A 15,943-nucleotide genomic window follows, 5' to 3' on the forward strand; every position below is an offset into this window, starting at 1 on the left:
AAACTTTTTTTTTTTTTACTTATACAAGTGAAGATTTTAATTATTTTAATATGAGTTCATTCTATACCATTTTAGATGGGGAAAAAAAAAAGTTTAGGTGGACTGTTCCCAAACCATTGTTACAATTATTAGGCACCTGGAATGTCTTCTAATGGTCTTAAAATTATTTCTATGGTTATTCTACATGTGTAAATTAATCTTTTTCCTCATAGAAGAAAAGATGTGGAGTGGGCTGCTACCTCCTGGCCTAAATGAAAGTGATGCTGAGTCAAACTCTGAAGATGAAGCTACATTGGAGAACTCTGGACTTAACTTACAGGAAGATAAAGAGGATGAGAGCATCAGAAAAACAGAAATCATAGATTTCTCAACAGATGAACCACAAACGGAAACAGAGTCAAACATAAATGCCTATGAAGAGTGTCCTTCTGGAATTCCTGTAGATATGTGGAATGTAGGTTTTCTCTGAAATGCTCTTGCTACAGCCTGTGCGTGTACACACCCCTCATTGTGTCTCTGCCCTGGTCAGAATGTGCATGTGTTCTTGGGACTTAACAGGGAGGGAGATGGACTCAGAATGCTTTTACTATTCTCTGAGGCATTGGCCACTTAGATACTTGCTTTTATTTTGTTTTGTTTTTCATAGAAAGACAAAGAAAAAAAAAAAAAAAAACCCCAAACCACTATGCAGGATTAGCTGTTTGCCTAGCGTGGTACATGAGGAGTTTCTGTCTTTATTTTATCTTTTATTTATCTTTTTTGTTATCTACATGAGCTTCACTCTCAAATTATGAAATGACCTATTTCAAAACAAGTGAATATCAAAACTCAGGTTGTGAGTCTCAGAGAATAGAGCATCTCAAGAACTGACTACCATCATTAAATTGGTATCTTTATACATGCTGAAATATAATTGTTTTATTACTTCATTATTTTTTAAATGCATGTTTTTCTGGAAAGTGTATTTGCTTCTCAATATTTTTTTCTTTTACATAGAAATTTCAAGAACTGCATAAAAAACATACTGAACAGAAAAGCACAACCTCAAGATTCAGAGGGAAAAAAAGAAAACGCTCCAGAAAAGGTGTTTTGTTTTAATTCAGGTTGTTAGTCGTGCTAATGCTAAATTGTGACTGAATTTAACCATTTTTTTTAAAATATGGTTTTGAAATTAGTGAAGTTAGGTATTGACACTTTGTGAATTCTTTTCAGATAAATTGAAGAATGAAAAAGAATCTCATAGGTAGGTGGAATTTAAAATAGTTATATATTTTAGGCCATTGTAGAAATTGTTGAACTAATTGTTTCTGATCGTAATCAAACATATATGAACTAGTAATTGTAGTATAATTGTAGTAACCAATTAAAAACAGTAAAAGTAAAGACAGTATATATTGTATAAAACAAAACTTACTATCTTCTTTTAGTGAAACATCCTCAAATGAAACCCAATGGAAGGAGCTTACTCAGTATTTTGGAGTCAATGATAGATTTGACCCACCTGTTAAAAGGAAAAAAGTTGAGAAGGTAATATCTTTGTTATTGCATCTTATACCAGCTAGGAGGATACGTTTGTGATTAGCCTTGCCTAAAGTACTTGTTCTCATTAATTCATTCAGTTAAAAAGTTAAGATGCCTACTATGCACCAGAAAAGGTGCTAGATAAGTAAATAGTTACAAATTATTAAAAAACTGCTAAGAGAAAGAACGGGCTGTTGTGAAAACATTAAAATGGGGGCTGTACTTTAGCATGGATGATCAGGGAAAGCCTTTCATAGAAGGTGCCATGTCACTGAGACCTGAAGGATGGAAAAAACTGTTTATATAAAGAATGCTAGCACAGAGGCATGGGTAAAGATCCTAGAGAAGAGTCGTCCTGGGACATTCCAGTAATCATAGGAAGGCCAGCCTGTCTGGAATGGAATCAGTGAGGAGGAGGGTAGCCCACTATATGATTATAGAGGCAGGCAGTCACTGACCAAATTGTGTAGGACCTCAAAGGGCTTAGTAAAAAAATGGGTTTTATTCACAATGCAATTGACAGTCATAAAGGCTTTTAAGTCAAGGGAATGACATGACCTATGTTAAGAAGATTTGTATGACTGTTACCTGGTGAACTGATTGTGAGGCAGCAAAAACAGATGAGAACAGAACAGTTAAGAGACTTCTAGGCATAAAATGATGATGGATTGGGCCAGAATGGTTCTGCTGAAGAAGGAAAAAAGTGGATGGATTTGAGGCATATTGTATAAGTAAAATTGATGATACTTGCCTCTGGATTGCTTGCGAGGTGATAGGGAGGGTTTGAGGCATGTGGGAGGAAAGAGGACCATTCAAAGCTTTAGCTTAAGCAGTGGTGTGAATAGTGATGTTACAAAGAGAAATTTGGGGAGGGGAAAGGATTGAGAGTGGGACTTAGCCAAAGTTCAGCTTGGGACTTGAGTGTTATTGGAAAGCAGGAGCAGAGTAGATGGTTAGTATAGTGAGGTAGGGGCTCAGAGGAGAGCCTGACCTTTAGATGCACATTTGTAGTTGTCAGTCTCTAGACATACTAATACTTAGTAGAGGCTTGTGTGAATGAGTAACTCACTTATTCACACAGGGAAATGTTGGAGCATGAAAATCAAGTGCTGAGTGCTAGAGCTGGAGGCACAGGGGGCTAGTTGATGCCCAAGTATATTGTATCCTGTGTGTAATAGACAGATGCCTCTTTCATGGATCATTGCTGTAGACTAATGTGTGTACCTAGAGACCTTTGTCACTTTCTGATCCATCTGTATTTCTTCCAAAGTACCTCTGATTTTAAATCCATCATTGCATGGTACTGTGTCATTGAGGGTGCACACAATAAGGAACTGTCAAAACAGAATTTTGCTGTGAATTTTTTGATTCCAACTTTGCAAAAGTTTCTTATCATCCAAAAACAGTCCCTGGAACATTGGGGAATTGGAACCAGAATCTCTTTCTGCCTCAACTAATTATTGCTCCTGAGCAATCTCATTTTTACAAATGTTCAAGCAGGTGCAGAAATGCTAAATTTCTTGCAAAGAAAAATCACTGGTACAGTTGAAACTAAAAACCAGGTTTCATGACAGCAGTCTCAGTTTCCTAGGCTCAATGCAGAAGGGGTGATAACTGTTTGCAAGTGTAATTGCCATTCTGTTGTGATGCTGGTGGGCCGAACAGTGGCTGTGTGACGGGAGATGCTCTTGACTGTACCAAATGTGTTCTAAGGCATTAGGGAGGAGGACCATGCTGGCAGCCCGGGTCTGGGTGTTATCTCTGGCAGACCTGCCATCGAGTTCCAGCTGCTGGATGAATTGTTGTTTTGAGGGAAGGAATGGTCAAATACTGGTTCTATTAGGAAATATTTTTTTAAATTTTACTTGTGAGTTTACTCTTTGAGTTTCACTTGTTTACCATGTTTGTTAAGTTTTCTCATAACTATATTGACATTAGAATGTCTAAATTGCTTCTTAGTGAAGTTAAAGCCATGAAATGAACTTCCTAGCTACTCTAAAAAGTAGAAACTTAGACATGATTTTTTTTTTACAGTCTATCTTTATTAAAATTTTATTATCCTACATATAAATTGTACCGTCTTGATACTGGCTAGATGCCAGGCTTACTCTTACTCATTGTCTAGGATTTGGAATTTGTATGGAGTTGCTTTAATACAGGTTACTAGGATTCTTTGCACAAAATTAAACAACTCAATTTTAGGAACCAATGTTCTATTTCACATTATGCATTAAATGTGTTCTAGAAGGAAATTATAACCCAAACACTATTTTGAAAATGAGGTCTCTGTGTAAGGGAGACTGCTATAAGTCCCTTTGCAATTGCCCATTGATCTGTTTTATACGTTTGGGTTTTCTTAACTTTAGATATTCATCCTTGTGATGATATTCATCTTAACAGTAGATACTCGTCCACATAAATTACATCTAGCTAAGGAAGTTATGTTGGTTTTCTAAACAAGGAGCCTGAGCTAACCAGGCTTCTATCTGTCTAGGATTTTCCCCGCATTTAATATTCCACAAATAAACCCAAGCATAAGAGGAAAGGAAGAACTTAGTGAAGCCAGATTCTTCCATATTCTCTTGGTGGTTCAGTATAATTGCATGCCAGCAGGTTCCCACTCATTCTTTGGTTTGGGATCGTTGGTTTAAATGGCACTCCTTTGGCTGTCCTGCTAAAGTTTCTACTGCAAATCCAACAGAGTAAATAAACTTTAAAGAATGTCCACATTGGAGATGCTGAGATAAAAATTAAATAAATGTAAATCCAGCACATAGTAGCGACTGCTCATGAAATCTAGAGATGATCGTGAAAATCTGTGATGCAGTTAGAACAAAACTAGCATGAATTTCCATCCACTATTTTATTTCTCTGGAGCAGAGGGCTGATCTGTTACCATATCTGAGAGAACCTTTTTATTTTGTATTTACTCAACCCTCTAGAATGGTAAAACAAAACAAACTTCTTAATCTGTGTCTATCGTGCAGTCTTTTTTTTCTCCCCGTTTTTCTTTTTTGGAACACTGCCAAGCTGAAACTGTTGCTCAACCAAGAATGTCTGTTTACAGCACTGCTGTCACCTGCCTCTCAGACAATGCAGAGGCTTGTATTTTTTAAACATAATCTCCCTAATATCCAAAGCTGTTTTAAAGTGTTCTTTGTATTAAATACAGCTATAATTGTGTTTCTGGCAGCAGTTCTGGGACTTACTAGTAATTCTGTAATCATAGCATAATTATTTTGAATCTGTGGGAATTTCTTTAGAATAAATTTCACTCATTAATTTCACTATAAATGTCTCAAGTATTCTTTAGTTGAATCAGTTTGATTAGTCAGCAGTCATTATTGAAGTAGTTTTATGTATACCTAATGGATACTTTTTGGCATGAAAAACCAGAGGTACTTTATTAAATGTTAGAGTAATTGTACAATGTCTTTGATGAATTTTTCAAGTTTTTTATGAGAGGAAACTGCTATTGTATAGTGTAGCTTTTTCGAACTTTTTTTTTTTTTTTTTTAAGCAGAGTGCTTTTTCCAAACAGACTCTTAACATGGTTCTCCAATACATAGATCAGTTAAAAATCTGGCTTCCTTGGGTGGGTGGAGGGAGGAGGTATAGGAGAGGGAGGTTTAGGGGTGTGATGAGAGAGGTATGGGGAGTGTTGAGGAGGTACCATGAAGATCTCCTGGTATCAGTTACAAACCATTGCCTCTTGGTTCCTATGTGATTCCTGTGGGGTGGGTTGATAGGTCCAGTGTTATTCTCATACGGATAAAGAAACCGAAGCTCAGCATAATTTGCCTGAGAAAACAAACCAGGTAAGAAGTGAAATGAGACTTTAAACCCAAGTCATTTGGTCCCAAATCTAGCTTTTTCTGAATGGGGTTTTTATTTACCTGACTCATATGATTTTTTTTTTTTTGAAACAGAGTCTTGTTCTGTTGCCTGGGCTGGAATGCAGTGGTGCGATCTCAGCTCACTGCATCCTCCTCTTCGCGGGTTTAAATGATTCTCCTACCTCAGCCTCCTGTAGCTGGGACTACAGGTGTACGCCACCACACCCAGCTAATTTTTGTATTTTTAGTAGAGATGGGGATTCGCCATATTGGCCATGCTGGTCTTGAACTCGTGACCTCGTGATCCTCCTGCCTTGGCCTCCCAAAGTGCTGGGATTATAGTCATGAGCCATCGCACCCAGCTGACTCAAGTGATTTTAAGTAGGTATGATCATATATATATATGTAAAGTTAACAAAATTATAAATAAATACATGATTTACATTTACGTATGAAAGTACCTCTTCCCCTCTCCCCCACTGCCCTTCTTTATGAAGAGATTGCCTTATTTTTTCTTAGATATTTAGGTTCAGTAATGCAAACTTCAATGGATAATTCATTTGTGTTAAGCTTTAAAAATTGAATATATTAACCGAATAAATATTTAGTAGCAGAATTTTCATATAAATATATTGTGGTATAGTTTGACTTTAAAAGCTTAAACCATATATAAAAAGTTATTCTACATATGCACATATAGATGTTAGCCCACAACGTTAAACCAAGTACCCACACATTTCTTAGATATTTGTAGTCCTATCTTCTTGACATTTATGGTAAAACTTTATTAATTGGCAATTGTTGCCTTGTGGGTTAGATACTTCGTTTAGATGAATTTTTCACCTGTGGCCAAATTGCCATTCCTAGGTTTGTGTTGAGATATATCGTAAATTATGTTTTGATTCTAACCAAAAGGCAACTTAGAAGCACACCAAGGCGCTGCAGGCTATCAATAGCTCCTCTGTGCCTCCTGCCACTCCTGTAGTATGGAAGACATCCTAGATAAGTCAAATAAAGGCTACTCTTGAGTCTAGCTTAAAACTTTTCAAAAAGCCTTAATACTCAGACTCTAGTTCATGAGACTATTTACTGACAAAGTTGAATGCTTGAGTCTTGTACTTGGGTCTGAGCTTGAAGTATGATACAGTCTGTAGCCTTATAGAGATAAGCCTTCTCTTTTGCGATAATGGTATCCTGATATTTAGGTTTAATAACAGGAGCAGCTTATTTATTGAATGACTGCTATATTCTAAAAATGTGGCTAGGTATTTTATATATATGTTCTTTGACTCATCATAATCTTGCAGAGAATGTGGTTTTATTCTCATTTTATTGCATGTGAAATAACTGCAACCCACAGAGGTTTAGAAACTCAGTCAGGGTTGCTTAATTCATAAGTATAGGAGCTAGTCTGAACCTAGGTCTGACCCTGCCAGCTGTGCTCTTTGTGAGCTGCTACGAACTTACAGTCTTTAAGGAGATGGGAATGTTTTACTAAGTGTTTTGAGTGTATTTGGAATATTAATATGTTCTTATGGAAACAAAGTTTGTACATGGAACCAGGAGTTTTTCAGAACTAAAAGAAGCTATTACATTTTATTTAAATAAATTGCCAGAAAGAGAGATAAAGGGGCTAAAAACAAAGTTGAAAATGTGATAGAAATCTAGAATTTTTATTTATAGAAGGGTTACTCATTCAAGCCAGTCTTTTCATTACCTTTGAGGAAACAGAGGCTTATGAGTCAAGTATGTCATTTACCCAGAGCTTTGACCATATCTCCTGTCTTCTAGTCCTGTGCTCTTTCCATTGTAATATGCTATTACCTTTAGATTCTGCTCTGAATGGCTGGGGGAATGGAAAGGCTTAAGAATGGAAGCTGTTAGTGAGCAGGTTGCTGAGATGAAAGGTTGGAGCAGGTCTAGGTTGATTGCTTCCTTGCATGAGATTGGATAAGTTCTGAGTTGAGGTCAGGCTATGCAAGAATTTGTAATGCAAGGAAACTTGTAGTTTGATATTAATGTTTTGTACAAATACATTTTGACACATACAAATATGTGTCAGTGACATTTGAGGCGATGCCTAATATTCTGCACAGGAAAGTGAGACTGTTGTATTTACATTTTTTAAATAAAATAACTATTTTCAATATAAATTAAATAGTAAAGTTCTAGGTGCAGGTACTATTTTAAGCTCTGTGAGCCCAGGATGGAGAAGATACTCCCCGTGCCCTTGAGGAATGTATATATTCTAGTACCAGGATAGATGCATATATAAATGAGTACAATACATGTACCTTTTTTTAACCATAGGGGCATTATTACTTCAATATTACTGTTGTGAATTCTCTTGGAAGCTTCTCAGAGTAGTTGGTTGTAATAAATGTTCCCAGTTTGAGTGGGGTCCTTTTAGTATGAATGCAAACATGGATGACTGCAGTGTGAACATCAGCTCAGTAGCACAGACTGAATTAATGTCTTCTATGTAGAAGGAACTGGGCTGGATTCTGGGACACACCAAGCCGGTGACACACAGCCTGCTCCCACTGAGTATAGGACCCAAGAGGGGAGAATACACAACTTGCTGTAGTGTGTCAGACAAGTTAAATGCTGAAGGGACACAAGGTACAGCAACAGTACAGTGTGGAGAGCTTTGTGTGGGGTTTGGGGAGGGTGATGGGGTCATAGGAATGTAGGGCTGAGGAGCGCTACATAGATAGGGAAGGTAACATTCGACGTGAGCCTAAAGGAATGATTAATATGTTTCCAAGAGAAGCACATCAGAGGCACAGGGAACATTAAGAAAATGGTAAATGTGGCCAGAGATTAAAAAGCATAGCATTGCTGAAGATGGGGCTGAGAAAGCATTTGGGGACCCCTTTGTGAAGGGAGTGGGGTGTTATTCAAAGGGAATATGAAGTAATGCTTTAAGCTGGGTAATGATATCTGTTTCAGAAAGAGAAGACTAGTTTGGAGATTGTTATAATATTCCAAATAAGGGATTGCATGCACCTGAAGAAGCACAGAATGAAGAAATGAGAGACCTTTGCCAAAATAGAGTTCAGATAGGAGCAAGGGGTTGGAAGCATTGAAGATAACTCAGGATTCTATCAAGGGTGACTACGGAGGAGGAGAAGTGGGACAGCAAGTATTGGGCTTGTTACAGACATCATGAAATTGAAGACCTTGCCTTTTCAGGCCTTCAGTGTGAAGATGATTAGCAAGTAGCTGGAGATGTAGATATTGGTACGGGGGAAGTCAGGTGTTTTTAATTATTTAGAGAGCGCAACCAGCTCATAAAAAGTAATTGAAGCTCCAGGACAGAGTAGATTACTGGGGAGGGTGAAAAGTAAGACGAAAAATATGCTAGTCAGAAACTTGAGGAACACTGTGATTAAGGGACAACCAGAGGAGATAGTGGGTAGTTTTGAGAAGGAGGACATGGCCGACCGTGGTGGCTCATGCCTGTAATCCCAGCGCTTTGAGAGGCTGAGGCAGGCATATCATGAGGTCAGGAGATTGAGACCATCCTGGCTAGCATGGTGAAACCCCGTCTCTACTAAAATACAAAAAATTAGCTGGGCGTGGTGGCATACGCCTGTAGTCCCAACTACTTGGGAGGCTGAGGTAGGGGAATCACTTGAACCCAGGAGGCGGAGGTTGCAGTGAGCTGAGATTGCGCCACTGCGCTCCAGCCTACTGACAGAATGAGACTCTGTCACCCAAAAAAAAAGACACAGTTGACATATTTTAGCATGCATCAGAATCATATGGATTGCTGGGCCCCTAGTCCAGAGTTTTTCACAGAATTTGCATTTGCATTTCCAAGAAGTTTCCAGGTAATGTTGATACTGCTAGTTCAGCACTTAAACTTTGAGAACCACTGGCTTAGAGTTTTGTTGATAATGGTAATTGTGGGTTGCAAGTTAGAGAGGAAGAAGAGGAGGATCTAAGAAGGGACTGAAGGACTGTGTCAGGGAATGAGGTTCCAGTAAAGGCAAAGCAGATGCATTAGGTAAAAAGACTTAGGGTGAGTGGAATAATTATATTCAGGGAGTAGAATTCTAGATTATGAAGTTTTGGAGGTGGAACTTTCGGGCAGTGTCTATAACATGACATATAGCAATCTTACTCCAAGTGCACTGATATACAAAGAGATAAGTAATGTGTGCCTGAATGTAACTCAGTGTACTACTTTCCTCATGGAGAAATTCTAGTCCCCCACCACCCCCAGCAAAAGCCATCTAGACAAACTGTTTTGTTGTTGTTTTTAAGAGACAGGGTCTTGCTCTGTCACCCAGGTTAAACTGCAGTGGTGTGATTATAGCCCACTGCAGCCTCAAACTCCTGGGCTCAAACAATCCTCTTCTGTCAGCATCCCTAGTAGCTCTGGGACTAAAGGTGTGTATCAGCACTCCCGGCCACTACAAAACTGTGTTTCGTCATGAAGCTGATTTGTATTCTGGCACAAGCTCCTCATCTTTACATGGACCAAAATAAACGGTTCATGGGTAGTCACTGTGTACAGACCAGACCTGGCCCACAGGCCATGACTGAAGCGGCACTGGCCTAGAGTATAGATTTCTGAAGTGCATGAAGTTAGAGGTCCCAGGGTGGTGTTTGGACCATTAGGAGAGGAGTTCTGTAGAAATGGAAGAAAGAGATGTTTCTGGAGACTGGTAGATGATCATAGGACAAGAATGGGAGGTAAGCATTAGATCCTTATGGCCTCAGGTCAGACTATGAGGCACTGTTGAATGGTCTCCAGCTAAACAGCAAAGCAAGCAGAAAAGTCTGTTGCCCTTGCAGGTATTAAATACTTAGGTGGGGTCTGTGAGAAGGAATCATCTTCTCTTAGCAACAGACATCAGTGACAACCTTACTGGTCTTTGTTTCTGTAATCTGTTTAGGCAAATTATGTTGTTATTTTTTACATCTCATCTCAACAAAGGCTACACAGGAACAGAATTCTCTCAGTTGACTGGCATAATCAAGCAATATGCTGATGGAAGAGACATTCTTAGGACTTCTGTTATTAAATAAGGAAAAGTCTGTAAGAGATAGAGTATTAACAGTGAATGTGGAAGTTAAGAGACTAGATAAGACATTGTTGGGATAAAATTTGCTTCTAAGAAGCATATATTAGACCATATTTTAAATTTTTTATTATCTGTAGTAACTATTTTCACAAGCTAGAACTGCAGTTATTTAAGTCTAAGCATCTTTTTATAAATGTGTGATGCATTCTACCCTAGTCTGTTTGGTAATCCCATGAAAATATTAATTATAATTTCCTGAAGTATCTTTAGTAAATAGAAACATATACATAAGAAAATAAATCAATCTTATGTGTAATTTTCCTCTGCTGTTTAATATTCAGCCTAACGGTCATAGTCAAAGACTGTGGAGGCTATTGATTGAAAGTCTTGAGCTATAGGAATGGGCAGTAAGAAAAGAGACAGGGCCAGGCGCGGTGGCTCAAGCCTGTAATCCCAGCACTTTGGGAGGCCGAGACGGGCGGATCACGAGGTCAGGAGATCGAGACCATCCTGGCTAACACGGTGAAACCCTGTCTCTACTAAAAAAATACAAAAAAAAAAAAAAAAAAAAAAGAAAAGAGACAGAAGAAGCTTGTGGTTGAGAATGCAGGCTCTGAGCAAACCTGAATTCATGTGATGGCTTTACTGCTTACAGACTGTGGCTTTGGCCAAGTTCAGGAGTCTCAGGCTCTGTTTCCTCACCTTTAAAACAGGATAGCATTATTATTCATGGTGTTATTATAAGAATTAAATGAGCCTTCTTACAGTACTAAGCCCAGAATCTGCCACGTAATAAACACTCCATAATTTTTAGCTATTGTTTTTATCAACATTATTGTTGTTATTAAGGGAAAGCATAGGCTTTGATTCACAAAAGTCTGGATTTGCATCTTATTTTTATTAGTTCAAGAAGTTATATGACCTCAGGTAAGCCATTTACTGTTTCAGCCAGTACCAATGGGAATGGTAGCAGCTACCTTCTGGTGTTACTGTGAGAATTAAATGGTCTACATGTGTAACACATTCAATATAACCCTGTGACATGGTCTTGGCTAGCAAATGTTTGCTTTTCTTCCTGCCTTTAATTTTAGGTTTCTTTTCTTTCTAGTCAGGCCTTGAAAAGAGGATAGACCAGGCTGTGGAGGAGTGGAATATTGAGAAGGCTGAGGAACTTAGCAACCAGCTAGCTACTCGAGAGGTGAGTCAAATGGGTTGCACATTTTCTGTGTTTTCAAATTTTCTAAAATGAATGTGTATTCTTTTTATGATCATTAATAAGTTCAGTATTAAAATATTTCATCTAAGGTTTTCCTTTTTGTCCATTTTCTTCTCTCTCATTCTGTCATTTAAATCATTCTGGTCTAAAACTCTTGCTAGAAATAATCCATGATTGATACTGAACCTTAGATTTTACCTAGATCAGAGAGGTTTGTTTCAGGTATGATTAAAATGCTAGCTTTCTTTTCCATTTGCATCTTTAACTCATTTGAACTCTGAGGGCAACTGTGTATTCTAAGGTCACATCCCTCAAACTTTTCTTAACCCTTGGTAAAATGCTTTCTTACTGTTTGCTCAGCACATCCCCCCTCAGCCCTAAAGAATTTTGAGTCTTTTTTCTTTTTTTCTATAGTATAAAACTAATAGATATATTGGATATTCTTTTTCCAAGTACAGAAGACCACAAGAAGATTCTGACTTATACTCCTGGAGGTGGGGTGTGGGCAAATTCCCCCAGTTGAGAATTAATGTCAGTATAGATTAAAGAGCTCATATTGGCATGTGTTTTTATTATTTTTGTTGTTTTGTAATTCCTTTTTTTCCTTTCTAGGAAAAAATCTCCACCATAGTCTTTTTTAGTGCCTTGATCCTTCCCTCCTTCACCTCAGACTTAAACTACTCCATAGTGTTTTGTTACATAGAGAGCATCATGGGTTATCTGGGTAAATCACTGGCCACACTCGCTATTCGGACTTTTTATCCTAAACTGAGACCAGAGATAACTTTGTGATTTCAGCAAATTCTTCTATGGAAGTACTGTTGCACTCTTTCATCGTTAGATCTGATGTAAAAATATCTTCTGTGGATGGATGGATGTTGTGATTTTTGCATTTTTCGTTTTGTCTTTTTCTTTTTGACTGCAGGCTTTAAGTATCTTGTGAATTTTTTATTTTGGCGTAAGGAAAAACAAGTTCAGAAAGGGGATTCAGAAATTATCTTTTTTTCTTTAAACCTTTTAAAATCATTTGTCACATTAAATACTTCTGTGTATAATGTGTGTGAATGTGTTTGTGTGTGTGTGAGAGAGAATATATATTAATGACTAATGTAAAGGAAATTATAAAGCCGTGGACTTAATTTAGGGAAATAGCCAAGAAATAACACAAATGGCAGTTATTTGGCCTTTCAGAAAATAAGCTGACATTTTATATAAGGTATTTTTTAATTGTAAAATGTGCATAACATAAAATATACCATCTTAATCATTTTTAACTGTGCGGTTCGGTAGCATTAAGTACATTCACATCGTTATCCAACCATCACCATCTTCCTCCAAAGCTTTTTGTCTTGCAGAACTGAAACTCTGTACCCATTAAACTCTGTACCCATTCTCCCCTCCACCCAGCCTTGGGCAGCCACTTTTCTGTCTCCATGAATTTGACTGCTATGGGTATCTCATATAAGTGAAATTATTTAATATTTGTCCATTTGCATCTGGCATATTTCACTTAACATAGTATCCTCAGATTTACTCCATGTTGCAGCATGTGTCAGAATTCCTTTCCTTTTTAAGGCTGAATAATACTCCGTTGTATGTACTTCTTACATTCTGGGTTTATATTGCATTTTGCTGATGTATTCATCTTTCAGTGGACACTTGGGTTACTTCTACCTTTTGACCATTATGAAAATGCTGCTATGAATATTGGTGTACAAATATCTGTTTGAATGCCTGCTTTCAGTTCTTTTGGGTATGTACCCAGAAGTGAAAGTGCTAGATCACAAAGTATTTTCACTGTTTTTTTTTCTTATAAGATACAATTCTCCCCTTCCCATCTTATAAGTTCTTGTGCGTGCAGTTTAACCATTACTCTATTTCATCTCTAAGGTAGCCATGTTTTGATTCATTGAGTATAGCTTTCATTGTGTATAACAGCATTTTATTAATCTATTTTAGAATAGAAAGGTACAGGTATCTCATTTTAATAAAGTGAATTTGAAAGTGTGTTGAATGGTGCCACAAACTCAGTAGGATTTCAGTGTTAGTTGTTATTACAGTGGCTTCTTCAATATGAATAAAGTAGGAGTCCTTCTCCCTATGATGAGATCTGTGCTGAAAATCATCTTTAAAATTATATTCAACAAACATAATCTGTTTTGTTTGTTAGTAAGTAGACTCTTTTGGCACTTGAAACTTTTATTTCCATAGAAAGGCTTTTAGAAATAGTGGCTTCGTTTCTTGACCAGCTTGGAAGTGGTCAAATTTGGAGAGTTGACCATGAAAATGTCAGGAAATGGTGGGGAGGAGCAGTGCCTGTGGGGTTGGAAGAGACTCCAATGCATAGATACCTTTCTGGCTCTAAGGATGGGGGAGTATAGTGAGGAGTGGCTGAAGATTTAAGGGAGCTTTCAGGGACTGAAAAGCACACAAGGCAGCAGTAACCAGTCCCTAGGGATGCAGAAGCTGGTGGAAGTCTGGTCTGAGTATCTACCTCATTTGGATCAGAAACAGAACCTTCTAGAGAACTGATACTTAAATGCATTACTAGTGATGATGAAGTATTCCATGTCCTGCCGTATGTTGAACAAGTGTCTCTTGAATCCCTTTAACAATTCTGGAAATGTGTTACCAGTTGCTGTCAGATGCTGCCTGCTCTGGAGTCTGTGAGATAGTTCCGAGTAAAGCGTAAGACAGGCGCATAAGAAAAACTAACAGAGACATAGAGTATGGCTGCCCTATTGTTCTTAGAAATGGTATGGATTTTTTCTCTTCGCTGGTCTCTTCAGGATCACAGGACTTAACAAACTGGTGTCCTATTGCCGTTGCTTGTCCATTCTTCCTTTTGGAAGATCCCAGAGTTGCGTATTGTGTGATTTCTTCCAAGTAGCAAGTGACTGACCAGCAGAATCCCCCAAGTCAGTCAGTTTCCTCAGAGTTTGCTTTGCTAAAGGAAGAAAAGGTAAGGCAAAGCCTAGTCTTTAGGGTTAAAATGTGGACTCCGTGTGATCTATGCACAACTGTCCATCTTTTTATCTTTTTCTGCTTATTAGTACCCCCATCTGAAACAAGGGGAATTCACAGAGAAGCATTTATTTTACTGCAGGTTCTATGCTCCTTTTAGTAGAGTTAGTAATGCTGAAGTTTTGAGTTGAACACATTTTACTTAAAACAAAAAAAAAACACAACACCACCCTTTATATTTTGCAATTATTTCAGACTTTCAAAAAGTTGAGAAATTTGTAAAAAGATTTCCTATTTACCTTTCCCTCAGATACTGGAAATACATTTTACAACATTTGCCTTCATGTTTTCTAGTTTGACATAATTTATTTAAGTTTGCCAGGTGTCCCACTAATTCCATTTATAGCAAAAGAAAGTTCTTTTTCCTGGTCAATGACTTTGCATTTTGTCATCATGTTTCTTTAGTTTTTTTAATCTGGAATGTTTCCTCAGTCTTTCTTTGTTTCTCAGAACCTTAATATGAAGAGGCCAGTTACATTGTAGCATGTCCCTTACAATTTTGATTGTCTACTGTTTCCTCATGATTTATTTTAGGTTATGCATTTTTGGCAGGAAAATCCCAGGAGTAATGTGTGTTTCTCAGTGTCAGCGATCCAGAGACTCATGCAGTCTCTTTGTCCCTTTCCTAATGGTGTTACTTTGATTAACTACTTCAGGTAGTGTCTCCAGATTGCTCCACTGTGACGTTACTGTTTCTTCCTTTGGAATAAATAAGTGTCTTGTGGGGAGTTAGGAGATAATCTGAGACTGTGTAAATGTGCTCTTTCTCATGTTTTCCCTGTTTGTTTTAGTGTCCACTGCTGATTTTCTTGCTTGTGAAAGTTTTTATTATGGTGACTGCCAAATTCCTTTTGATCTTTAAAATATGACCTCATTGTACTTTTAATCGTCACCTGGCGAACTAAATCTAAAACTCGGCTTAAGTGAGCTATTGGATTATAGAATCTTTTATGTGTCTTTGTTAAATTTCTCAGTAAATGTGGACAATTGGGATTTGGATAAAGTTTTCCTAAATGATGCACTGGGTTGGTTTAGGGTCACCATGTGACATTCTGCCCACCAGCAGTTGCATATGCACTCTGTCCTTGTCTGCCGCGTTACCATTCACTGCAAGCTTTCCTTCTATGTGCAGTTTGAAGCTGTTTGTCAAAGCATACAGAACTAGTGCCTTAGAGGTTTCAGAAATGTGAGTTTCCTTTGAGGATATTAGGATTCTTTTTTTTTTTTTTTTTTTTTTTTTTTTGCTTTGTCATACTGCAGTTTTAGAAATGGGAATTGTATGATACTGACTAGATGTTTTCCATTTTTTA

The 15,943-nt window shown here is 37.7% G+C and overlaps 1 protein-coding gene across 2 annotated transcripts in view; it reads left to right on the top strand.

Annotated features, from left to right (window-relative positions):
• FAM204A (family with sequence similarity 204, member A) overlaps window positions 1-15,943 on the top strand; it is a 36,797-nt gene that overhangs the window by 5,696 nt on the left and 15,158 nt on the right. For both annotated transcript variants that reach the window (XM_012001107.1, XM_012001109.1), the window contains 5 exons: window positions 213-454; window positions 997-1,084; window positions 1,213-1,243; window positions 1,428-1,527; window positions 11,502-11,591. In XM_012001107.1, coding sequence (XP_011856497.1) covers window positions 221-454; window positions 997-1,084; window positions 1,213-1,243; window positions 1,428-1,527; window positions 11,502-11,591 — 543 coding nt within the window. In that variant the 5' untranslated portion in view covers window positions 213-220. The remainder of the gene's footprint in view (window positions 1-212; window positions 455-996; window positions 1,085-1,212; window positions 1,244-1,427; window positions 1,528-11,501; window positions 11,592-15,943) is intronic.

The sequence above is a fragment of the Mandrillus leucophaeus genome, unplaced genomic scaffold (genome assembly GCF_000951045.1).
Source record: "Mandrillus leucophaeus isolate KB7577 unplaced genomic scaffold, Mleu.le_1.0 Scaffold65, whole genome shotgun sequence".
Taxonomy (NCBI): domain Eukaryota; kingdom Metazoa; phylum Chordata; class Mammalia; order Primates; family Cercopithecidae; genus Mandrillus; species Mandrillus leucophaeus.